The sequence below is a fragment of the Parasteatoda tepidariorum genome, chromosome 3, assembly GCF_043381705.1.
Source record: "Parasteatoda tepidariorum isolate YZ-2023 chromosome 3, CAS_Ptep_4.0, whole genome shotgun sequence".
Taxonomy (NCBI): domain Eukaryota; kingdom Metazoa; phylum Arthropoda; class Arachnida; order Araneae; family Theridiidae; genus Parasteatoda; species Parasteatoda tepidariorum.
In genome coordinates, this window is record NC_092206.1 from 80,904,246 (window position 1) to 80,923,323 (window position 19,078).

General features: G+C 29.6%; 3 protein-coding genes across 4 annotated transcripts in view; all 3 read right to left on the bottom strand.

Annotated features, from left to right (window-relative positions):
* The window catches only part of LOC107450174 (cytochrome P450 4C1), a 64,111-nt gene that overhangs the window by 28,625 nt on the left and 16,408 nt on the right, over positions 1-19,078 (bottom strand). Inside the window, exons 1-2 of one of the 2 annotated variants that reach the window (XM_071178890.1) lie at positions 14,028-14,260; positions 8,057-8,169 (exon numbers count right to left, since the gene is read on the bottom strand). The exons of the other annotated variant lie outside the window; for it this stretch is intronic. The gene's annotated coding sequence lies outside the window, so the exon portion shown is untranslated. Of the gene's footprint in view, positions 1-8,056; positions 8,170-14,027; positions 14,261-19,078 lie in introns of those variants that run through there. 2 annotated transcript variants of the gene reach the window in all.
* Positions 4,660-7,185, bottom strand: LOC107450172 (uncharacterized). Its single transcript, XM_071179249.1, has one exon. The coding sequence runs from the start codon at positions 5,986-5,988 to the stop codon at positions 4,660-4,662; it is 1,329 nt and encodes a 442-aa protein (XP_071035350.1). The 5' UTR covers positions 5,989-7,185.
* On the bottom strand, positions 6,013-6,864 carry LOC139425279 (uncharacterized). The gene has a single exon (XM_071179250.1). The coding sequence runs from the start codon at positions 6,862-6,864 to the stop codon at positions 6,013-6,015; it is 852 nt and encodes a 283-aa protein (XP_071035351.1).

Here is a 19,078-nt window from a genome sequence, read left to right on the forward strand (position 1 = left end):
CTGTCTACAAATTGCAGCTTAGTTTTGTCACAATCTATTTCCTCATTTTTCTTTTTTTTTTTGACATTTTTGGTGATAACTTTCTGCAATCTTTCTTTATATTCATATGATTCTGGTCAGAAATAACTTTTGAGGCCAACAGCGGATTTAAAATTTCGTCGCCTTTAAAACCTACACTGATTTTTGTCAGAGAACCATAATTCTTTTCATCGCAAAAATTTTAATGACACAGTTACTCTAGAGAATTTAAGTTTTCTATAGATTCTGGCTTCAGATTGTTATATAATTACACAGTATTGTTATAATTTGAAAAAATTGTTTATTAAAATATAAACCAGGTATAATTTAAAAATTGGTATTCAGTATTATCCATTGACAAAATTAACCAACTGTTATAATTTATAAAAATTTATATTTTTATATTTAAGGAAGATTAAACTAACCAGGGTTATATTTAAATTATATATTGGGTCGTAAACATTGTTATAATTTACTTTTAATTTCATGGATCATTTTTAACATATAATGTCCTTTGGAATTTATCCATCGTGTTGATGGATAAATTCCTTTCATAAATATATAAAATCCTTTCATAAAATAATAATTTACATTTGATAGTATAGTGTTATAATTTAAATACATTGTTGGTATAATTAAATAAACAATTGTTGATCAAATCTTAGGCTTAAGTGTTATAATTTAAAAATTCAATCACTTATAAATTTTAAAAAACATAACCTGTCAGTGTTATCATTTAAAAATGTTATAATTTAAATATTTATTTGTATTAATTTTTTTGGTTCATTTTTTAACATGTTGGAATAGAGCTATTAACCTTATCCTTTAGTAAAGGAATAATTGATTTTCAATCGTATAGCACTTAGAATAATTTTTTAATAACGATAATATTGCGTTGTGTGAGTTTAAATCAAAAATTAGGAATATAACTAAAATTATCAAAATAACTACATTGTGATTCCAACGTTAAAATAATTAGCAGCTTCATACCTTAATAACTAACATTTAACATCAGTTATTATTCCCTAACGTACTCGTGCAGGCCATCCACGTGCCTCAAGATCAATGTTAATCTGATTAGTTAAACGGCAATTTGGACTAGAATTAATTATAAGCAATGTTAATTTACATGATTAATCGAAATAATTTTTCATTTAGAAAGATTTTAACGATCTTTGAGGATTATGGCACCGGACAGCATGAGACATAGTCTAAATTAACGTTTAAAAACAAAGATGTATTTAAACTTAACTCTTGATTACAATGTATTTGCACTTATACAAATATAGTGTCTTCGTAAAACAATAATTAGAACACATTATATATTTAAAATTCGGTGCACCTTCAAATTAAATCAATCTCGCACGTGGTTTAAGATTAGCGGAGTAATTAGATTTTTTAGCATCTATTTAAGTTAATTTAATATTATAACAATTTTTGACATTGTTAATTTAAGACGGATTTCTAATCATTAAAATAAAATGAATTACTCATTTAATACGCCAATTTAAAAGGTACTTATCGGTCATCCGGTCCCTGGATCCAGGCCCTAGTAACCCTAAAACGTCTACCTAGAGGAAGACACCTACTACCTGGAAGAAAAAAAATTAAGAAACTGGCTAACGCGACTTGTGTCTGTGGGTACAACCGGCTGAGCAACTGCGCAGGGCGAAAATTTTTACGCCTCAACCAGTTGTAAACAGCGAAAAGTTGCCAAATGTTGCACACCCTTCACTTTACAACTGGCTGAGAGATTTTTCGGCTTTGGATAGAATAGTTCATCAAATCATTGCCAGATGGCGCTAAATTTCAACGACAGGTGGCGATAAAAGCAGCTATTCGGAAATTTTTTCTGTGCTAGTGTTCCCTGCTATTGAAAATAACCTAATTTTTTCAAACGTTGGCAACAGATATATATTTGCATTAATTTGTTTATTATACTTAACATTTGTTTAACCCAGGGTTATCAGATGTGTATATATATATATATATAAACCATTTACAGAAACTTAGTAATAATAAATGGAATTGAATAGTATATGAATTAAATATATACATCAATTAATAATATTAATTAATAAATTTTAATTTAATAAGGATATTAAGTTTTTATTGAACTTTCTAAAAATACATGATTTGTTAAAATTGTCTTATAATATTCATGACAAGAAAAAATAAGTGTGCTGAATTGCTACAGTAATTAGCTTCATCATAGTATCTTTGGCTATTCACATATCTTTAAAAGCATGCAAACTCATAATATTCTATTTCAATGAATTTTTCAAACCTATGTATATATATATGCATTCCAAATTCATGTGAATAGTTAGATAAATAGCTATATGTTAACAAAATATATGATTTAAGTGATAGCACATATTTTTCTCACTAAGACATTGTATACAATTACAAAAATCGAGTAATTGGTAATTAAATTTCACTATTAGTAAATATTAAAGATTTAAATCAATTTGATCCTATTCAGAACACTCATTTAAAGCCTACTCCAGACAAATAGGTAAAATTATAGTTATATGTCATATGTCACTATATGTAAATTAATTTTACATGATTAATACAAGTATTTAACATTATTAATTATTGCAAAACTTTATATTTAAACTTTTCATAGCTTTTAAAGCTTTATATTTAACACATACCTCTACAACAATTGTATATGAAACATTTGTCTTACCTTTTATGTAGATAAGGCCTTCAAATTCGTTTTGTATTTAGCAATACATATTATAAAACATGCAGACACATTTTAGGTATGGCAGGTTGCAGTCCACATAACTAAAAACTTGTAAACAAAAATTCACTTTTTATTTTCTTCTTTGTTTTACTTTCCATTTTTCAACAATAGCTGAGATTTTTAATTAGTAACCTTATATTTGTACACAATGTATCAAGGATAATTAAAATGAAATAATTGCACAAACTGAACCGTTAGTTCATAGTCACGGAAAAGTTCTAACACTTAAGTACACAAGCTTTTTTATTCATACTTTACAAAAAATCACATACCTTTAAATTTTGTTTATAATTTATTTGGAAATTCTTTCCAAATGAGAAACCATTGTATAAGCTGTAAAAAAATATGGCCTGCTACATTAGGAAATAAAAATTCACCCCCTGTAATAACAGTTGCACAGTATGTAAGAGATCAGACTGAGTTCATAATTAAAAGATTAAATAATAAAAAAATTCCATTCAAATTGTCATGTTTCTTTAAAATTTTTAAATACAGGCACCCAATTTTTATTTACTTTATGTTTTGTCTGTAAGTTTTAAAATATTTGCCAGTTATCATTATTGCTCCACAAATAGGGAGGCATTTCATTTGGTAATGTCCTAATGCAAATTGTCAAAGCTAGTGAATTGGATAAGCTGATTTCTCCCCTTCAGTTTTCAACAATTTTCTGCTCATATTTGGTAAATTAAACTATCTTAACACATTGGGCACCAATGAATACCTCACTGGCTCATCTATTTAGTAAGTTAATGCAACAGTTATTATGCACCATAATAATGTTAAAACATCTAGATATCTACAAGACAGATTGAATGAACTATTTATTTTAGCTACTAAAAAAACATATATAGTGTACAAGTTAATTATATGTTATATTGTGACATGGAATTCCATGCACAATTTAATAATACAGCAAATAATATAACTTCTTCATATAATGTAAACAAAAACTATATACATATAAGGTAATATACTCACCATTATACTTACAAACCATATTAAATTCCAAAAGAATTCCCCATTGAGAAAGATGTTGATGGAAATCGAAAGATGCGGCTTAGAAGGGGCAACAGAAGGAAAGACTTGATATCAAAATAATAAACAAGTTCCCTCACTAAAGCCCCACTGAGCCATCGTGCATCTAGATCATCACTTCTCCACAGTTAAGAGGTAATGCTTGCACAACCACTGCTCAGGAAATTATGCAGACTCAGCATATTTTCAAAAGTTAACTGCAACTGTAAGACTTGGTTCTGTTTAGTGTGCTATCCCAATGAAGATATGAAATTAATAAAAAAAAAAAAAATATGGAACACCAAAAGGTATAGTACTTAAATGCATTCTGTTATTGATTGAAAATATAATTAATTTTAAATTAACTCAATTGAGAATAACAAACTTAATACATCAATTAGTAAAAACTACACCAATTGCAAAACTTCTGAAGGATAACATTTAATAGATTTTTTTAATCTTAAAGAACTCTGACTTACATTTACCTTTCATTATATTTTCTATTTATAAATAAATTTATTAACAATCTGGATTATAAATTAATCATGACTATAGTTTTCTATATACATAAAAATTTGGCAAGTCTAGATAATTATTCTTGATTATAGTCTTCTATATACATAAAAATTTGACTAGTCTGTACAAAAGAATTAAACATATTATATAAATTATTCTAGATTATAGCTTTTTACAAAAGAATAGAATCTCATTCAAAAGAAAATCTATAAATAGTTATTTGACAAATGTGTATCAACCATGCACATAGAGAACCTCTATATTAAAAAAAAAAACTTCTGGCCAAATGAGTCTAACGTAAAACAATTTATAATCATTGATTAATATGAAAAATCTAGAATGCACAAAATCTTAATTTAAAATCGAACCTGCTTTTGTACAAGTTTATTTGCTGGTTGTTTTTCACACTGTGTAAAGTTAACTAAACTGTTGTCTGACATCAATGAATATTTTGTTTTTAACTCACTAAATGTATTATGAATCAAATCTAGCTCTGAATCAGTTTGGGCATTGACAATTAAATCTTTTATATCATTAAGATTTTCTAGGAGCATTTTCCTCTTATTTTCAGTGGTTAATGCACGATTAGTTACCAATTCAGCAGATATAGCAATATGTTCGTCTGATTTGCTAGGAGGAATAACTGGCTCAACGGAATTCAAAGAAGTAACAGAAAAATGTGAAATGACAAAATGAATGTGTTTGCACATATTGAACCTGATACAATTATCGACACAACTACATTTAAACTGATGCACACAAATGTTACATGCATCACATCTTAACTGGCATTTACACCTAACATCAACTTTATTAACATCATACGTTACAATTAAATTACCATGAGGTTTCGAAACCACCCAACTGCATGCTTTATCCAATTCTAAAACAGAATATTTGTCGTTCATAACTTTTATTTTGTCATGCCTACTTCTTATATCTAATACCCTCGCTGTAAGTTTATGCCTCTCAAGAGAAATTAACCTTCCAAAAAGTTTAGCCCTGATAGCACTCAACACCATAGAAAGTGACTTGTCAAGTCTCTTAATAACACGCCCAGCACCTTCTTCATACTTTAACAACCTATGCCACCTTTCCAATTTCATATTAACATTAATCCTACAATCAACTCTATAACAATAAGCCCATTGCTTTGTCCTGCACATGTACTCCTCATTGAAATAATTTAAAAAACTTTTCGCATCTGCATTAGAGCTATACTTCTCAAAGAATGATTTGCATAAATGATCAAATGTCACAACATCAGTCTCTTCTTGAAGCTCAAATAAGTCAGATTTAATGGCGGATCTTAAATCAGCTACCCTGACCTTAGAATTTAAATTCTTCTTCCAAGCCCTTTTAACATGCCAGCTACATAATAAGTGAAAGTCACATTCCCCAAAAACATTAACCCATGCATTATAATAGGCTGGTGCGTCATCTGACATAAAAACAGTAGGTAGATTAAGATTAGGCACCCGCTTACTTATCGCATCAAAAAAATATTTCACTACGTCAGCTGTTTCTCTAGAAGAGTAAAATACAGCAGCTGGAAATCCTTCACAATTAGTATCATTAACCATCAGTGTGGTGAATTTAAGCTGATACTGATTGAGACCATGTGTGGAGTCTATCATAACGATACCATCATTTAATTCTAGGAGCTTCTGCTGAGCATTGCTCATAATACCAAGCAAAAAATCATTTTCTTAAATTCCTGGCATTGCAGAGGCCTCTCCAACTGGCTTGTACAGCAAAACATGGTTGCCAGGCTCCTTTAGCATTTTTAGAACTTTAAGATGCACAGAAAGAACATCATTTTTATCCAAACATACCTCACTATCTAAGTTAAATTCTGTACAGATATTGTGCAAATCTTTCTTGTCAATTAATGATAAACGTGTTGAGGGTGTATAATTAGATCTAACATTGGCTAAAACCCTAGATTTTGGTATGCCCTGCTCCATCTGAATAGCTAAAAGCTTACGTTCATCCAGACTTAGAGGCAACCTAGCAGCTTCATGTTCATGACCAACATGTACTGATTGAAGCTCAACAGAAATATTACCTCTATCAGAATGTTTCGTTACTTTCATAGTAGCTGGACAACTGCTGTTAATTTTATTAGTCCCCATGGTTTTAACGTGACGTTTTCTTTCCCCGTCGCTAACTCTAATACGGCTCTTACCACTACGATGACACACATAATATTTAACTACTGATAAGTCAGACAATTTTTTAGTAGATCGTTGTATAAAATGGGATACTGTCTCTTTTTCAAAACTTCCCTTCCAAATGTCAAACGAATTTTGATCCTCAAAAGACTTAACTTCAAATAACAAGTTTACTTCAGAATGTTCGCTCTGGTAATGTTTCTGTAAAAAACAATAATTCACAAACATCTGATCGCATAAAGCGCACCCTAACTTGTTGGACATATCAATGGGCTTATCGTCGTGCAAGTTCCTCATGTGAGCGTATAAATTTTTTCTCATTGTAAATTCTCGTCCACATTCTTTGCATTTCACGTTTTCAGTCCCTACTTTTTTGTTGTCAGACATTTTTTAAAGTTATTATCCAAAGTTGAAACGAAAACGTATAAGTAATACTACTAAGCCTAACCAAGTCACGTGGAATTCTTTAACTTCCTTACGTCAATTAATTAGCATAAAAAAATTGATACACGTTTAAAAACACGTTGATACATTAATATAAGCAACAAAAAAAATCATTCAAAACATTTAACTTACCTTATTTATTGAAAAGTAAATAAGAGCTTAAAATGACAGCATTCCACCTAGCAACACATGATTACACCCTATAAGCTAAAATCTATGTATTCATACACCAGAACTACATAGTATAAGGTATTCCTCCGCGCCGTTTCCCCAACAGGGTTACTTTTCGAAATTATTTGGTGAAAATTAAATTCTAGCCAAGCATTTCAAGCGCATGCGCAGTTGCTCAGCCGGTTGTACCCACAGACATAAGTGTGACTCGATCGAAATAAAGACTTTGCGCAAAAACTCGTCCTACCGCTCCTACCCTACTGCTCGGAGCGACCTGAGACCAGGCTCGTTTGGAAGGACAAATCCCCCACCACATTTTTAGACCAATCTGAGTGCGCTGCGATTGATAGTCGCGTCACAATAAAATCACGCGCATTACTTTCAGAACGCACCCTGTATGAGAAACTTTCCTGTACAGTATTGAAAACGCGAACATCTTGTTGTATTCTATTTCCCATGAATTCTATTTTCCATTTGTGCGTCGCCAAATTTTAGAAATGTTTATAGTAAAAATTATAAAGATTTTTTTTATCACGAGTAAAGTTTAAATTAAAGTATATACTTTTTATAAATTTTAAGAGTGTGAACATCTTTGTAGGCGATGGTCCTGTCTCTGCCAATCTTGAAATAAGAAATTGAATGACTATTAAAATTATTAATTAACAAAAGAAAGCAAGATAAATAATAACTTTCAAANACTTTATCGTGTTCTAGCGAACACTTTATCATGGTGTGACTCGATCGAAATACAGACTTTGCGTAAAGACTCGTCCTACCGCTCCTACTGCTCGGAGCGACCTGAGACCAGGCTCGTTTGGAAGGACAAATCCCCCACCACATTTTTAGACCAATCTGAGTGCGCTGCGATCGATAGTCGCGTCACAATAAAATCATACGCATTACTTTCAGAACGCACCATGTATATATATATATATATATCTGTATGTGTAAAGTATATTATTACCTCAACTGTATCAGCTCGATATACGCTTATTAAAGGCTTTGTAAACTGCCAAATATTATCAATTCCGCCTTTATAGAATAGTGAGTTATATCCTACGTATGCCAAATAATCGTCTATAAAGAAACAAATTATATAAAATTCAAAATTTATAATTCAGTGATAAATTGGTTAAAGAAAATCTTAAGAAACTAAATCGGTAATATTTTAGAACATTAAGAACTTCATTTGCTTCAAACTATTACAAACTGGAAATAGAAGAACAACAGTTAACATGATCCAAGGACTCAAAAATAGACTCTCATTATAACTGACAGAGGCTTTCCAGTAGTGGAGGAGAAGAAACAAAAGTGATTTGAAATATCAAACGTAAAGTTTAAAACAAAAAATGGAGGAAAAGGTGATAAAAAAAACTAGCAACAGACCACAGTAGTCGAAAGCGAGAGAGAAGAAAAACAGAACAAGCATAACCACAGTGGCAGAGAGGGACAAATCAGGGTAAAATGTAAATCCATGCGCTATAGAGAGGTGGTGAGGAACTAATGTCGTTAACAAGGGAATCAGCATTTATATGAGTGACGCAAGTTTCCACGACATCAAGATGAACTTTATGTGACAGGGATGAAAGTAATGTCGAAATTGTATTTATGACAACTAAAAAAATGACTTTACTAAATGAATTGGTTTTATATAATAATAATTATATTAAATCTAATTATATTAAATACAATAATAATTACAGTAATTGTAATTATAATGATAATTATAGTTAATTATAATTACAGTAATTATAATACTAATAATAAAATTTTTAATAATAATATTTCAAGCATTAATAATTGTAATAACAATGACTAATATAATAATTTTTCTTTTTATTATAAATTGAAATGACATTTTTTTTTTAAATAATTTGTTTTGAAGATATTAACTGCTTTTACAATTTTTGAGTACACATGTTTATAGAACACTCGTAAAATAGGAAATCTGATTACATATATGAAGTCATATTTAGGTTCGTAATGTTTATTTGCAGGAGAAATGTAAGTAATTAAATTATTTTTCCTACAAAACATAGATTCATTTATGCAAATAACTTCATGATAATAGTAATAAATTTAAAAAAATTTCGGCGTTATATATGAATAGCAAAATTATTAAATGCAACAATAACAATGTGTAGTTTGTATATTATTATCAACATGTAATATTTTTTAAATTTCACCTCTATCTGTTATGGGGAATGCCCTCCCCCCAATGTCGGTCTCATTTTAATACTTTTAATCATAGATTAAAAGTACAAAACTAAAGTAGTCTTAAGTTTAGAATTTTAGTGCACTTCTTTACCTATTCGCTAAATGTTAATGTGGAAATATTTTTTGATTAACATTTTATTTTTTAGTTAGGAAGTACTATTAATTATATTGTCTGAAAAATTTTATAGTTGCCAGAGATGGCAAACGGAAAATTTTTTCAGCCATCTTTAGATGCCTTGTCCCATGTCTTGTATTGTGAAAGAAAAAATATGTAGCATGCTGTTGTTGTTATTGTTAATTTACGTCGCACTAGAGCTGCACAATGGGCTATTGGCGACGGTCTGGGAAACATCCCGGAGGATGATCCGAAGACATGCCATCACAATTTTGATCCTCTGCGGAGGGGATGGCACCCCCGCTTCGGTAGCCCAACGACCTGCACGCGAAATATATAGCATGCAAAGTGACACTTAAACATCATGAAAATTAATGGACATATGGACATTTTTATAAAAAATAATTTCTTTGCCTAGCGTTTTAATGCTATAACTTTATAAACATTCAATGAAATTAGAGAGAGTTAATTACATTATGATTGATTTAAAAGTTTTTAAAAAATCATTAAAAACTGTGGAAGATATAAGTATTTAAGGTAGTTCCTTTATACTGCGAAAGCACATGAAAAATCTAAGAAAGTTTCTTCACAATTTTGAGGTGAATCCTATTTAGCAACTAATGAGAAAAGTTTGATTTGAATATCTTGAAAAAATTTAAAAAGCTTCAAGCAATTTTCTAAGTAGTTTTTGCACTTTTCAACTAGTTTTGTAGTTCAAAGTGATCAGGGGTATTCCAAAAAAATTAGTTTGTATCATAAAACATCATATTTAATGACAGATGATTATGCTTTACAATAATCGTCCTGAAAGCAAAATAGGATGATACAAGGAAAAGAAACATGCGAAAGAAAATATATTGTTATGTGGAATGATCCCCCCCCCCAATGCCGGTCTCATTTTAAATAAATCTATGATTAAAAGTACAAAATGAAATTTGTGGAAAACCCCTTATCGCTTTGAGCTTTCTTTTAAAATGTACAATAACTACTAGAAAATTTCTCGAAACTTTTTAAATATTCAAATAGAAATTTTAGACATTCAAATCAAACTTTTTTTCGTTAGCTGCCAAATACGATTTACTACAAAATTGTGAGGAAACTTTTTTCAGATTTTTTATGTGCTTTCGCAGTATAAAGGAACTACCTTAAATACTCCTATCTTGTTCAGTTTTTAACGAAGTTTTTCTAAATTTCAAAGCAATAATTTTGTAAATAATTTTTAATTGCTCTAAAAATTTTGTTCCATTTCATTGAATATTATAGTTTTAGCACATTGAATATTATAGTTACAGTAATAACAAAAAAAGGTAAAAAAACAAGATTTTTTTTATAAATATTACGCCATCAATATTTACGCTAGGTTTTCGAAATTTTATGCAGTTAATAAAAATAACATCTTAAGTAATCGATACAAATGCAAACTTATAGCTTGATTTTCTGATATGGGGTGCTCAAAAATACTTGCTCTGTTCGTAATTTATTGTGGATCACCCAAACCTCTGAAAGCTTTAAATCTTTTTGCTAAATCAGAGAAATTACATTAACTAAACACCTCTAAAGTCACAAGGTAATCATTTTAGAATTTAGAATTTAGAAGAAAAAAATTTCACAAAACTGAAAATATCTCTTCAATTATTATAGATAGATAGATAGAAAATAAAAACCCAATGTCCCACAAAACAGAAAGGGGGAACGAAGAAATCAACCCCATGCCCAATATCGATAGATTAATGTCGGGAAAATTTTTTAAACAATATCAGACTAGCTCATAAGATAAGTTTCGGCTGATGAATTTCATTAAAAGAAATTGACTGAGGACAACCTTACCTGTAACTGAGCTGGAAAAAAAATTTGATATTTCTCTGTTAAAAATTATGGCAATTACTTTACACCAAAGTGATGCAGTGAAACCCAATATGTAACTCAGGGATAGAGTGTTTCACTTCCTCAAGGCTCTTTAATTTTACTTGGTATTAAGTAGACTCCATCACTTTGTCATCAAGCAGTATTGAAATTTATAATTCGAATAAAATATGTTATACATATGTATCAGTAAAATTATTTTTACGATACTACAAAAAGCAAGAGTTTTAATTTAGGATGCCTATGTACAATATTTCATTAAGTAAAATTATTTTGTAAATCAGCCATACACACATCACACATATATGTAATATTAATATGAATTCAAACTAGGATAAACAAAACTGAAGTCGATGGGAGTTAAACATTAAACTATTTAATACAGTTAACAGACATTGAAATCTTAGAATATAGTTATACTTTTGTTCCCGTAGATATTGCATGGCAGCATGAAAAAAACAAACTTGCGTCAACTCTTACTCCATGTAATGTAAACTACCGGAGATATCGAACTGTGCCAACATTGACGTTTTCGGAATCGAAAATAAATTATTTATGGTGTGAAAGAGGTGAGATTGGTTTGATCTTTTTCTACATTATCTTTTTTACAATATCTTTTCTACATTACATTGATCCTTTTCTACAGTGTGCAAAATCCTTCATATTGCACACTGTAAATAATTTTGGTAGCACAGTTATTGCCACCACTTTTGGTTTTGAGATGAACTAAATGTTTTGCAGCGAGCGTAACAATTTTTTTTATTTGCTTTTCACTTTTACAGTTTTGTTTATTTATTTACTTATTTATTTGTTTATTTACTGACTATACATATTTTCATGCCTATTAGAATCAACTTATGGCTTCTTTGCAAAATCATTTTGTTTAAAGAACAAGCACAATTTAAGTAATATATTCGCACTAATTCTTCCAAAAACTTTTTGTACGTTAACTACAGGTCTGTACATAAAATTCATTCAGTTTACTTCAACATCGAAAATGGTGACAACTATACGCCAAAATATTTTCAATAAATATGAAAGCTCTGTTTGTTAACTTTTCCAAAGTTTTTTCAGTAAATATGAAAGCTCTATTTGGTGTTAACTTGAATTAAAGCGTTCCTTTAGAAAATTTTGTTGGTTGTTCAACATGAGGATTCATTGGTTGTTCAGCATGAAATTCAAAAACACATTTCACCACAATTTTGCAGTGCACTTTGATAAAATTCTAAACTTAAAATTTCGTCATTTTTCTTTATGTGTCTAATTCAAGACTGTTATCTAGCTTTTTGAATAAAAAATAAGATGCAATCAATAAAAGATGTTATCGCTTAATTTGCATGTCAGCAATTTAAATACGTAATCATATGTATCAGATAACGTGAAGAGGGGTAACTTGAACTTTATACTTTTGAACTTTTAATTAAACTTTTTTGATCTTTAAATTTGCTTTATGTGACAAAATTTAAAAATGGAGAGGTTGTCATGATAATTTATGCCATGAAAGCAAGACATGTAAATATAGTTATTTCTCTCTAATCATTTGCGTCCATATAAGTATTCAAAATAAGTAATACACTAAAGTCGCATGTAAGTAATGTTTAATTTCTAACTTCAAAAAAAAAATTCTTTTTGAAAATGTCGTTGAATCAGAATACAGTCGCGTTATTTATTTGTAATTCAGACAAATACGTGTATTTCGTACGGGGTATGAAAAAATTTTTTATTTTAAAGATCTATAAATCTATGATCTATTAAAGTAAATAATCCTTTTTCAAACATCACTGATATTACCTCTGTATATTAACACCACTCTTCTGGGTGTTAAATTTAACGTTAAGTTTTTTTTAGCTGCTTAAAAACTATAAGACTTAAGAACTTGAAATAATGAAAGCTATTAGCTCTTAACAATGAAGCAAAAACTAACCAATCATATCACAGGAATGCAACTACTTATAAAAAATTTGACCAAGCTGAAAGAAGCATTATTTTTCATGAACTTAACAAGAGTTTTTTTTTTCGAAATAGCAATTTGTTCAAAAGTTATTGAACTTTAAAGAGCTCTTTTACGATTGTTTTTTTTTTCACTTTTTTTGCATTACGTTACATTTTGTTAAAAGACAAATTCTGGTAATACTTTCGGCTTAGAAATTAAGCTGAAAAATCAATTAGGAAAGTTGTCTAAATTTCCATGACACCACTAAATTGTATCTACAAACAGTACAAATTGAAGAAAGAAAGAATTGGCATACAAATCAGAGTTGATGCAATTATTACTGAACCATATGTTACCACATAATTGCATCAAAACTTGAACAACATAAATTAAAGAAACGAGCAATGAACTTGACACACATGAGTTGAAGCAATTTTTACCAGTTTCTATGGGATCATTTAATTGATTCTTAAATTTGAGCGGTACAAATTCAAAAAATAAACAATGAACTCGCAAACATGAGATGGGGCACCTTTTACCGATTTCAAAATGACCATTCAATTGCATCGAAATTTGAATATAGAATGGAAATAAATAATGAAAATTTTAATCGAAATAAATATTAAAAATTTTAATAGAAATAAATAATGAAATAATGAACAATATATAATCACAAAAAATTGAACGGCGTTCGAATAAGGAAAAAGTAAACAATATATGGACAATAATTACCGATTTCTCAGGGACCACTTAAAATTGTATCAAAACTCAAACAGTAAAAATTAAAGAAATGAACTGTGAACTTACAGACATGATGTGAAGCAATTATTTTTTGAAATCTTTGTGACTTTATGACAATTGCATGACCAACGGGATAAAAAAATCCCAAACCGAGACTTGGAAGTTTGTTAATACTTTTCACAAATTTCCTTCAAGGGATTAGGATAGCGTAGAAAATATAAAATGTAGCAACTACAGTTATAAATATAATCACTGCATACAACAAACTCGTATTGAAAATTGCTAGCATTTTTCCTTTTATAAAAATCGAATCATTCCAAATATTTATTTAAATTTGTTATCGCTTTTGTATCTTTAAAAGGTTAGAAATGCATCTTATCTGTTTTTCCTTTCTGATAAAATAAGAAATTAAATTCAATGAAACATTTTGTTTTCTTGCAAGCTTCTTGTTCATTGATATTTTAACAAATAAGGCAGTTCCCTGTGCATGTTTTGTATAGAATCAAGTGCGACTGTACACTAGTCAATTCAGCCCTGAGTCAATTGAGCGAATAAATCAAAAATTAAGAATGTTTTTATGCACAAAATGTATTATTTTTGACGTGCACTTATGTGAAAAATTTTCTTTGCTATCTATGGACTATCTAAACATGCAAAATATATTTTCAGATACAATGTTTCCTACTGAATTAAATTAGATAAAATATTTTCGATCGAACAAATAGTCTTGAAATTGTAATGGCTTTCTTAATAACGAGTACGATCCAAAAATAGTACTTTTTGTTCATAAAACTCCTATAATTTCCAAATCATTAGTTCTTTCATCCCGTCATTGGTCTTACTCAACTCAGGAAGAGAATACTTCAGAGACGATACATCTCTTGTATTTCTAAAAGAAATCTGATTCTTTTGAAATAATGAGGTTGATTTAAATCACCCTCATTTCGTTCTAAAAAGAATCAAGGATTAGTTGCACTAGTTTCAATTATAACATCGAAAAAAATTTTATATGAATAAGCGGTTGCTGCATGGCACGCCGCCTGTGTTATAAACCATTCATATGGTAACGGTTTATCGAAAATTCAGAATTTCATAATGTATTTCGTATTGCAACAAATTTTGTAAAAGATGCAAAGCTGAAAAGTAAATTTCAGCAAATAAATGATTTTTATGACATGTTGTTGTTTCCAATCCCATCTGGGATAGCGGAGCTATACCAGATCCATGAGGCCGTAAGTCTTCAAAAAATCGAGGAAAAGGAGAGGTCTTTCAAGAACCTCTTTTATGGTGAAATCCAGGCAATCAAGTAGATGGTGAGGACTAGCCTCGCTGGAGTTGCACTTTTTACAAGATGAAAAAAGTTTAATTTGTCCACTGAAAGTGAGGCTCTTAGTATGCCCACTGACAAATCTGAAGGTAGCGGTTTGGTCGGCACGTGTATCCTGAAGGTCAAGGGCTCCTCCAGGACGCTTGCGGGGATACCAATTGTGATCCGATGTAACAAGCCAAGCTTTATTAACATTAGATTTGCGGATATAAAACAATTCAGAGTAAGTGAGGACATGAAATGTTTCAAAGTACCATGATTAAATTGCCAAATTTCACCAGCTTTACCAAATTTTATCACAAACTATAAAATCATATTTTATTGTTGATTTTTCCAAAATCATTACCGAACAGACTGTAAATTTTACCATATTCTGGCAGTTTTAACTGCACCTTTTTTCTCTGTGTACCTTCCAAGGAAGCCATTTTTAAGATGCAAGTTAGGAGTAAATGCCGGAGAAACTTTAGAAAATAGATTATGCTTGGCAAAAATAGTGATCTTTATTTTTGCATATTACACATTTCAGATTAGCTTTTTGTTTACAAATTGTGTTAGCCATGAAACACATAATTTTAGGTCAAAAATTGCCTGTTACATTGTTTAAGCGTGGCTTAAAATAAGGAAGTCTACTAACATTTATAATATATTTTATGAATCTCTATTTGTAACGAAGGATCGCTATCAGTTTTTCATAAAAAATTTACATTTTCTATCTATCTTGATGTAGAATATGCGTATCATACATAACTTTTTTTAAAAAGGTAGTTTTTAAATCCATGGTATATCGACTTTAATCAATCAAATAATACAAATTTTTTAAATAATCAAACTTAACACAATTTTCAAATTTTACAGACATACAATTATAAACAATAAATATGACAAAATCTATTTTATCAAGATCGTACAAATAAACTCTTTTAAACTTTAAGAATATCTTTACCAACTTTTTTCGGCAAAATAAGGTTATAACAATAGTTCCTTTAAAATTTATGTCTCACTCCACTTAGAACCTTTTTATTTGCCCTTATATTTTCATTAAAATTTGTTTAATTAATTTAAAATAAATTATACATTTTTTCAGAACTATTTTCAATATGAAGATCGATATTAAAAAAAATTAAGCAAATATTCTCTAAAAGGCATTAATGATTACTAAGCATTTCACGTATTTTAAATTTCATTGCTTTTTCATTTATTCAGAAATATTTCTAACATGAATACGAAGAAAGGTAGAAGGTGACCAAAAAATCATAAAGCTAAAACATGAAATCATCATTTCAAATCTAATAGATTAGCAGTATTTTTTGTATTATTACAGTTGAACAGCCAACCCAATTTCGAGTTCACGACTACCAATGATCAACTCCAACCCAGAAGACAAAAGAACCCCAGGATCAAACATTAGGACAAACTAGCTTTCATGGATAACTTTTTGAATCAACTAACTCTGCGTTACATAAATACGTAGCTGCGTTACATAGAGAATAAAACTACGAAAGCCTCTCACGGTTATCCCGAAAGCAAGGGGATTCTAACCAATGAATCGACTTAAAAGATTATTTTGCGTCAGTATTGTGTTCAGTGTGAGCCGGGATCAGAATTCGAATCAACAAGCCACTGCTGAGATTCAAACCTGAGTCTTATCATTGAGAGTTGAACGGTTTATCCTCTGCGCTTTCGTGACTCCTATTAACAGTACTTCATTGCAGAGTGTTTCAAATCAGAATGCTTCATAACAGACACGCAATAGATTTCTTCATTTGAAATTCTTTAAAACATTTCTGGTATAATCCTACGCTCCACACTCGTGAAACGAAAATATATTTTTTTTTCCATTAATAGAAATTCTGATGAAAATAAAGCTAAATGAAATATTATCATCGGATATGAATACATTCGGATTCATACCATAATTCAACCTTCAAAAAATTTATTCAACCTCAAATTGATTCCGCGGTTCGTGACAACTAACTTATGGGTGAGAATAATAAATAGAAAAATTCTGTCTCAGATTTCTAGTTTTTATGACTCAAAAGCGAAAAGTATACTAAATTATGTGAATAATTTACCTAAAATCATTAAAATCTAAGCAAATATATGCCATTGATTATTGTCTCCGTTACACGAAGCAAAAAAAACAAATAAAACTTTTAGCAAAGAAACACTCTAATCAATATCAAATCAAAACGCTTAAAAATCTTAGAAAATAATTTTGTAGAACTGATTTCCTTTCCTAAAGTCTTAAAAATACCTTACTTAATTTATAAAATCCTATTTTTAAAATATATCTCATGCTAGTGATTCGTTGGAAAATTTCAGCCTTGTTTTAATTTAATTCGCCCCTTAGGCCGATTTTTATGCCCTTTTTTAAAGTTTTTTTAAATATGATTAATATGTTTTTAAATGTTATTTGTTTTTGTTCTTCACTCTAAGAAATTTCCGTAGAATTTAATTGCCGTAGCTGTGTGAGTGAGTTGTCTTCCTTTCGCTATATTACGTTTGATATCAACTTAAGACAGGTGGTCAATTTATGGTAGGGTATGATTCACTGCTAAGCCCCCTATTTGCTGCCACTCACTGAGCCAGTAAATTTCTACTCAATAATTTTTGCTCCGTGGCATACAATAGTTTTTTTCTACGAAGGAAGAAATTATTCACATTCACTTAAAATATATATACTTAAAAGAATTATATTTTCTTATACTTGTGCAGCTGACTAACCACGTCCAAGTATTTAACTTATTGTATTAAAATCTATTAATGAACATAGTTAATTCTTCTGAGCAATTCTTATTTTAAACTAACATTTAAAATTCAAATTAAATTATTACAAAAAATTTAGTCCATTCACAAGCATAATTTAATCTTTCCGAATACCAAACTTACGGATATACCAAATACAATTTTTGCATGCATCACATTGTACAGTGAATTATAAGAAAACGGACAACCTTTAATAACTTTTGATCTTATGATCTGATCTTCGCATTCTTGGATTCATCTTAATGGAAGGAGTAAGTGGCATAAAATATGCTAATTAATTAGTGCAGGAGATATTTTAAATTGCGAAATCAGACACAAAAACGTATTTTCTCTGAATAAGCAAACCTTTTTTTCCCGAAGTATTTGGATTTTTGACACCCAATACATAGAAGGTAGCCGCAATCTGGGAAATATGGTTCCCATAATTTGGTCAGGAGTGCGTCCCAATGATTGAATCCCCTAATGTTAACTTTATTCTTTACATATTTTGCCTTATCTCAAGAGCTTTTCCAGAGAATTAAAAAAATTCTTTGCAGAATTATAAAATGCGTTTATCCAAAGGTATTCCATGCATAAAATAAATTTTGGTCAATATTTACTATTTCTTATTATTTTATTTATTAACATGCGCAAAACTTCTGAACTTTCAGACACATTAATTTTGACATAATTTTAAATTATATAATTTCACATGGCAAAATACAGAATTTGAGCAAACTCAGCTGATTAGTTACTGAAAAATCAAATTTAAAACATACGACTTTTTTGAAATTCGATTTCACAGGAACAATTCATGATCAAACACCAATTTAAAGAACGTTATCTAAAATCTAGCGCAGAATTATGTTACAATAAAAAAAAACAATTCTCCAAGTGTTAAACTCTTAATTTAGAAAACAATCAAGATGAAAATTTTTATAAGAGTAAATACCTTTAAATTAGGGATACAAAAATATTTATAGAAAACAATATATTGATGACTTTTAATAATTTTATGCTGATAATAAATCAATGTAGGAAAAAT

What these genes read in the sequence shown, in the direction of transcription:
- LOC107450172 (XM_071179249.1), bottom strand. Translation starts at nt 5,988, where the DNA reads ATGAGCAATGCTCAGCAGAAGCTCCTAGAATTAAATGATGGTATCGTT.
- LOC139425279 (XM_071179250.1), bottom strand. Translation starts at nt 6,864, where the DNA reads ATGTCTGACAACAAAAAAGTAGGGACTGAAAACGTGAAATGCAAAGAA.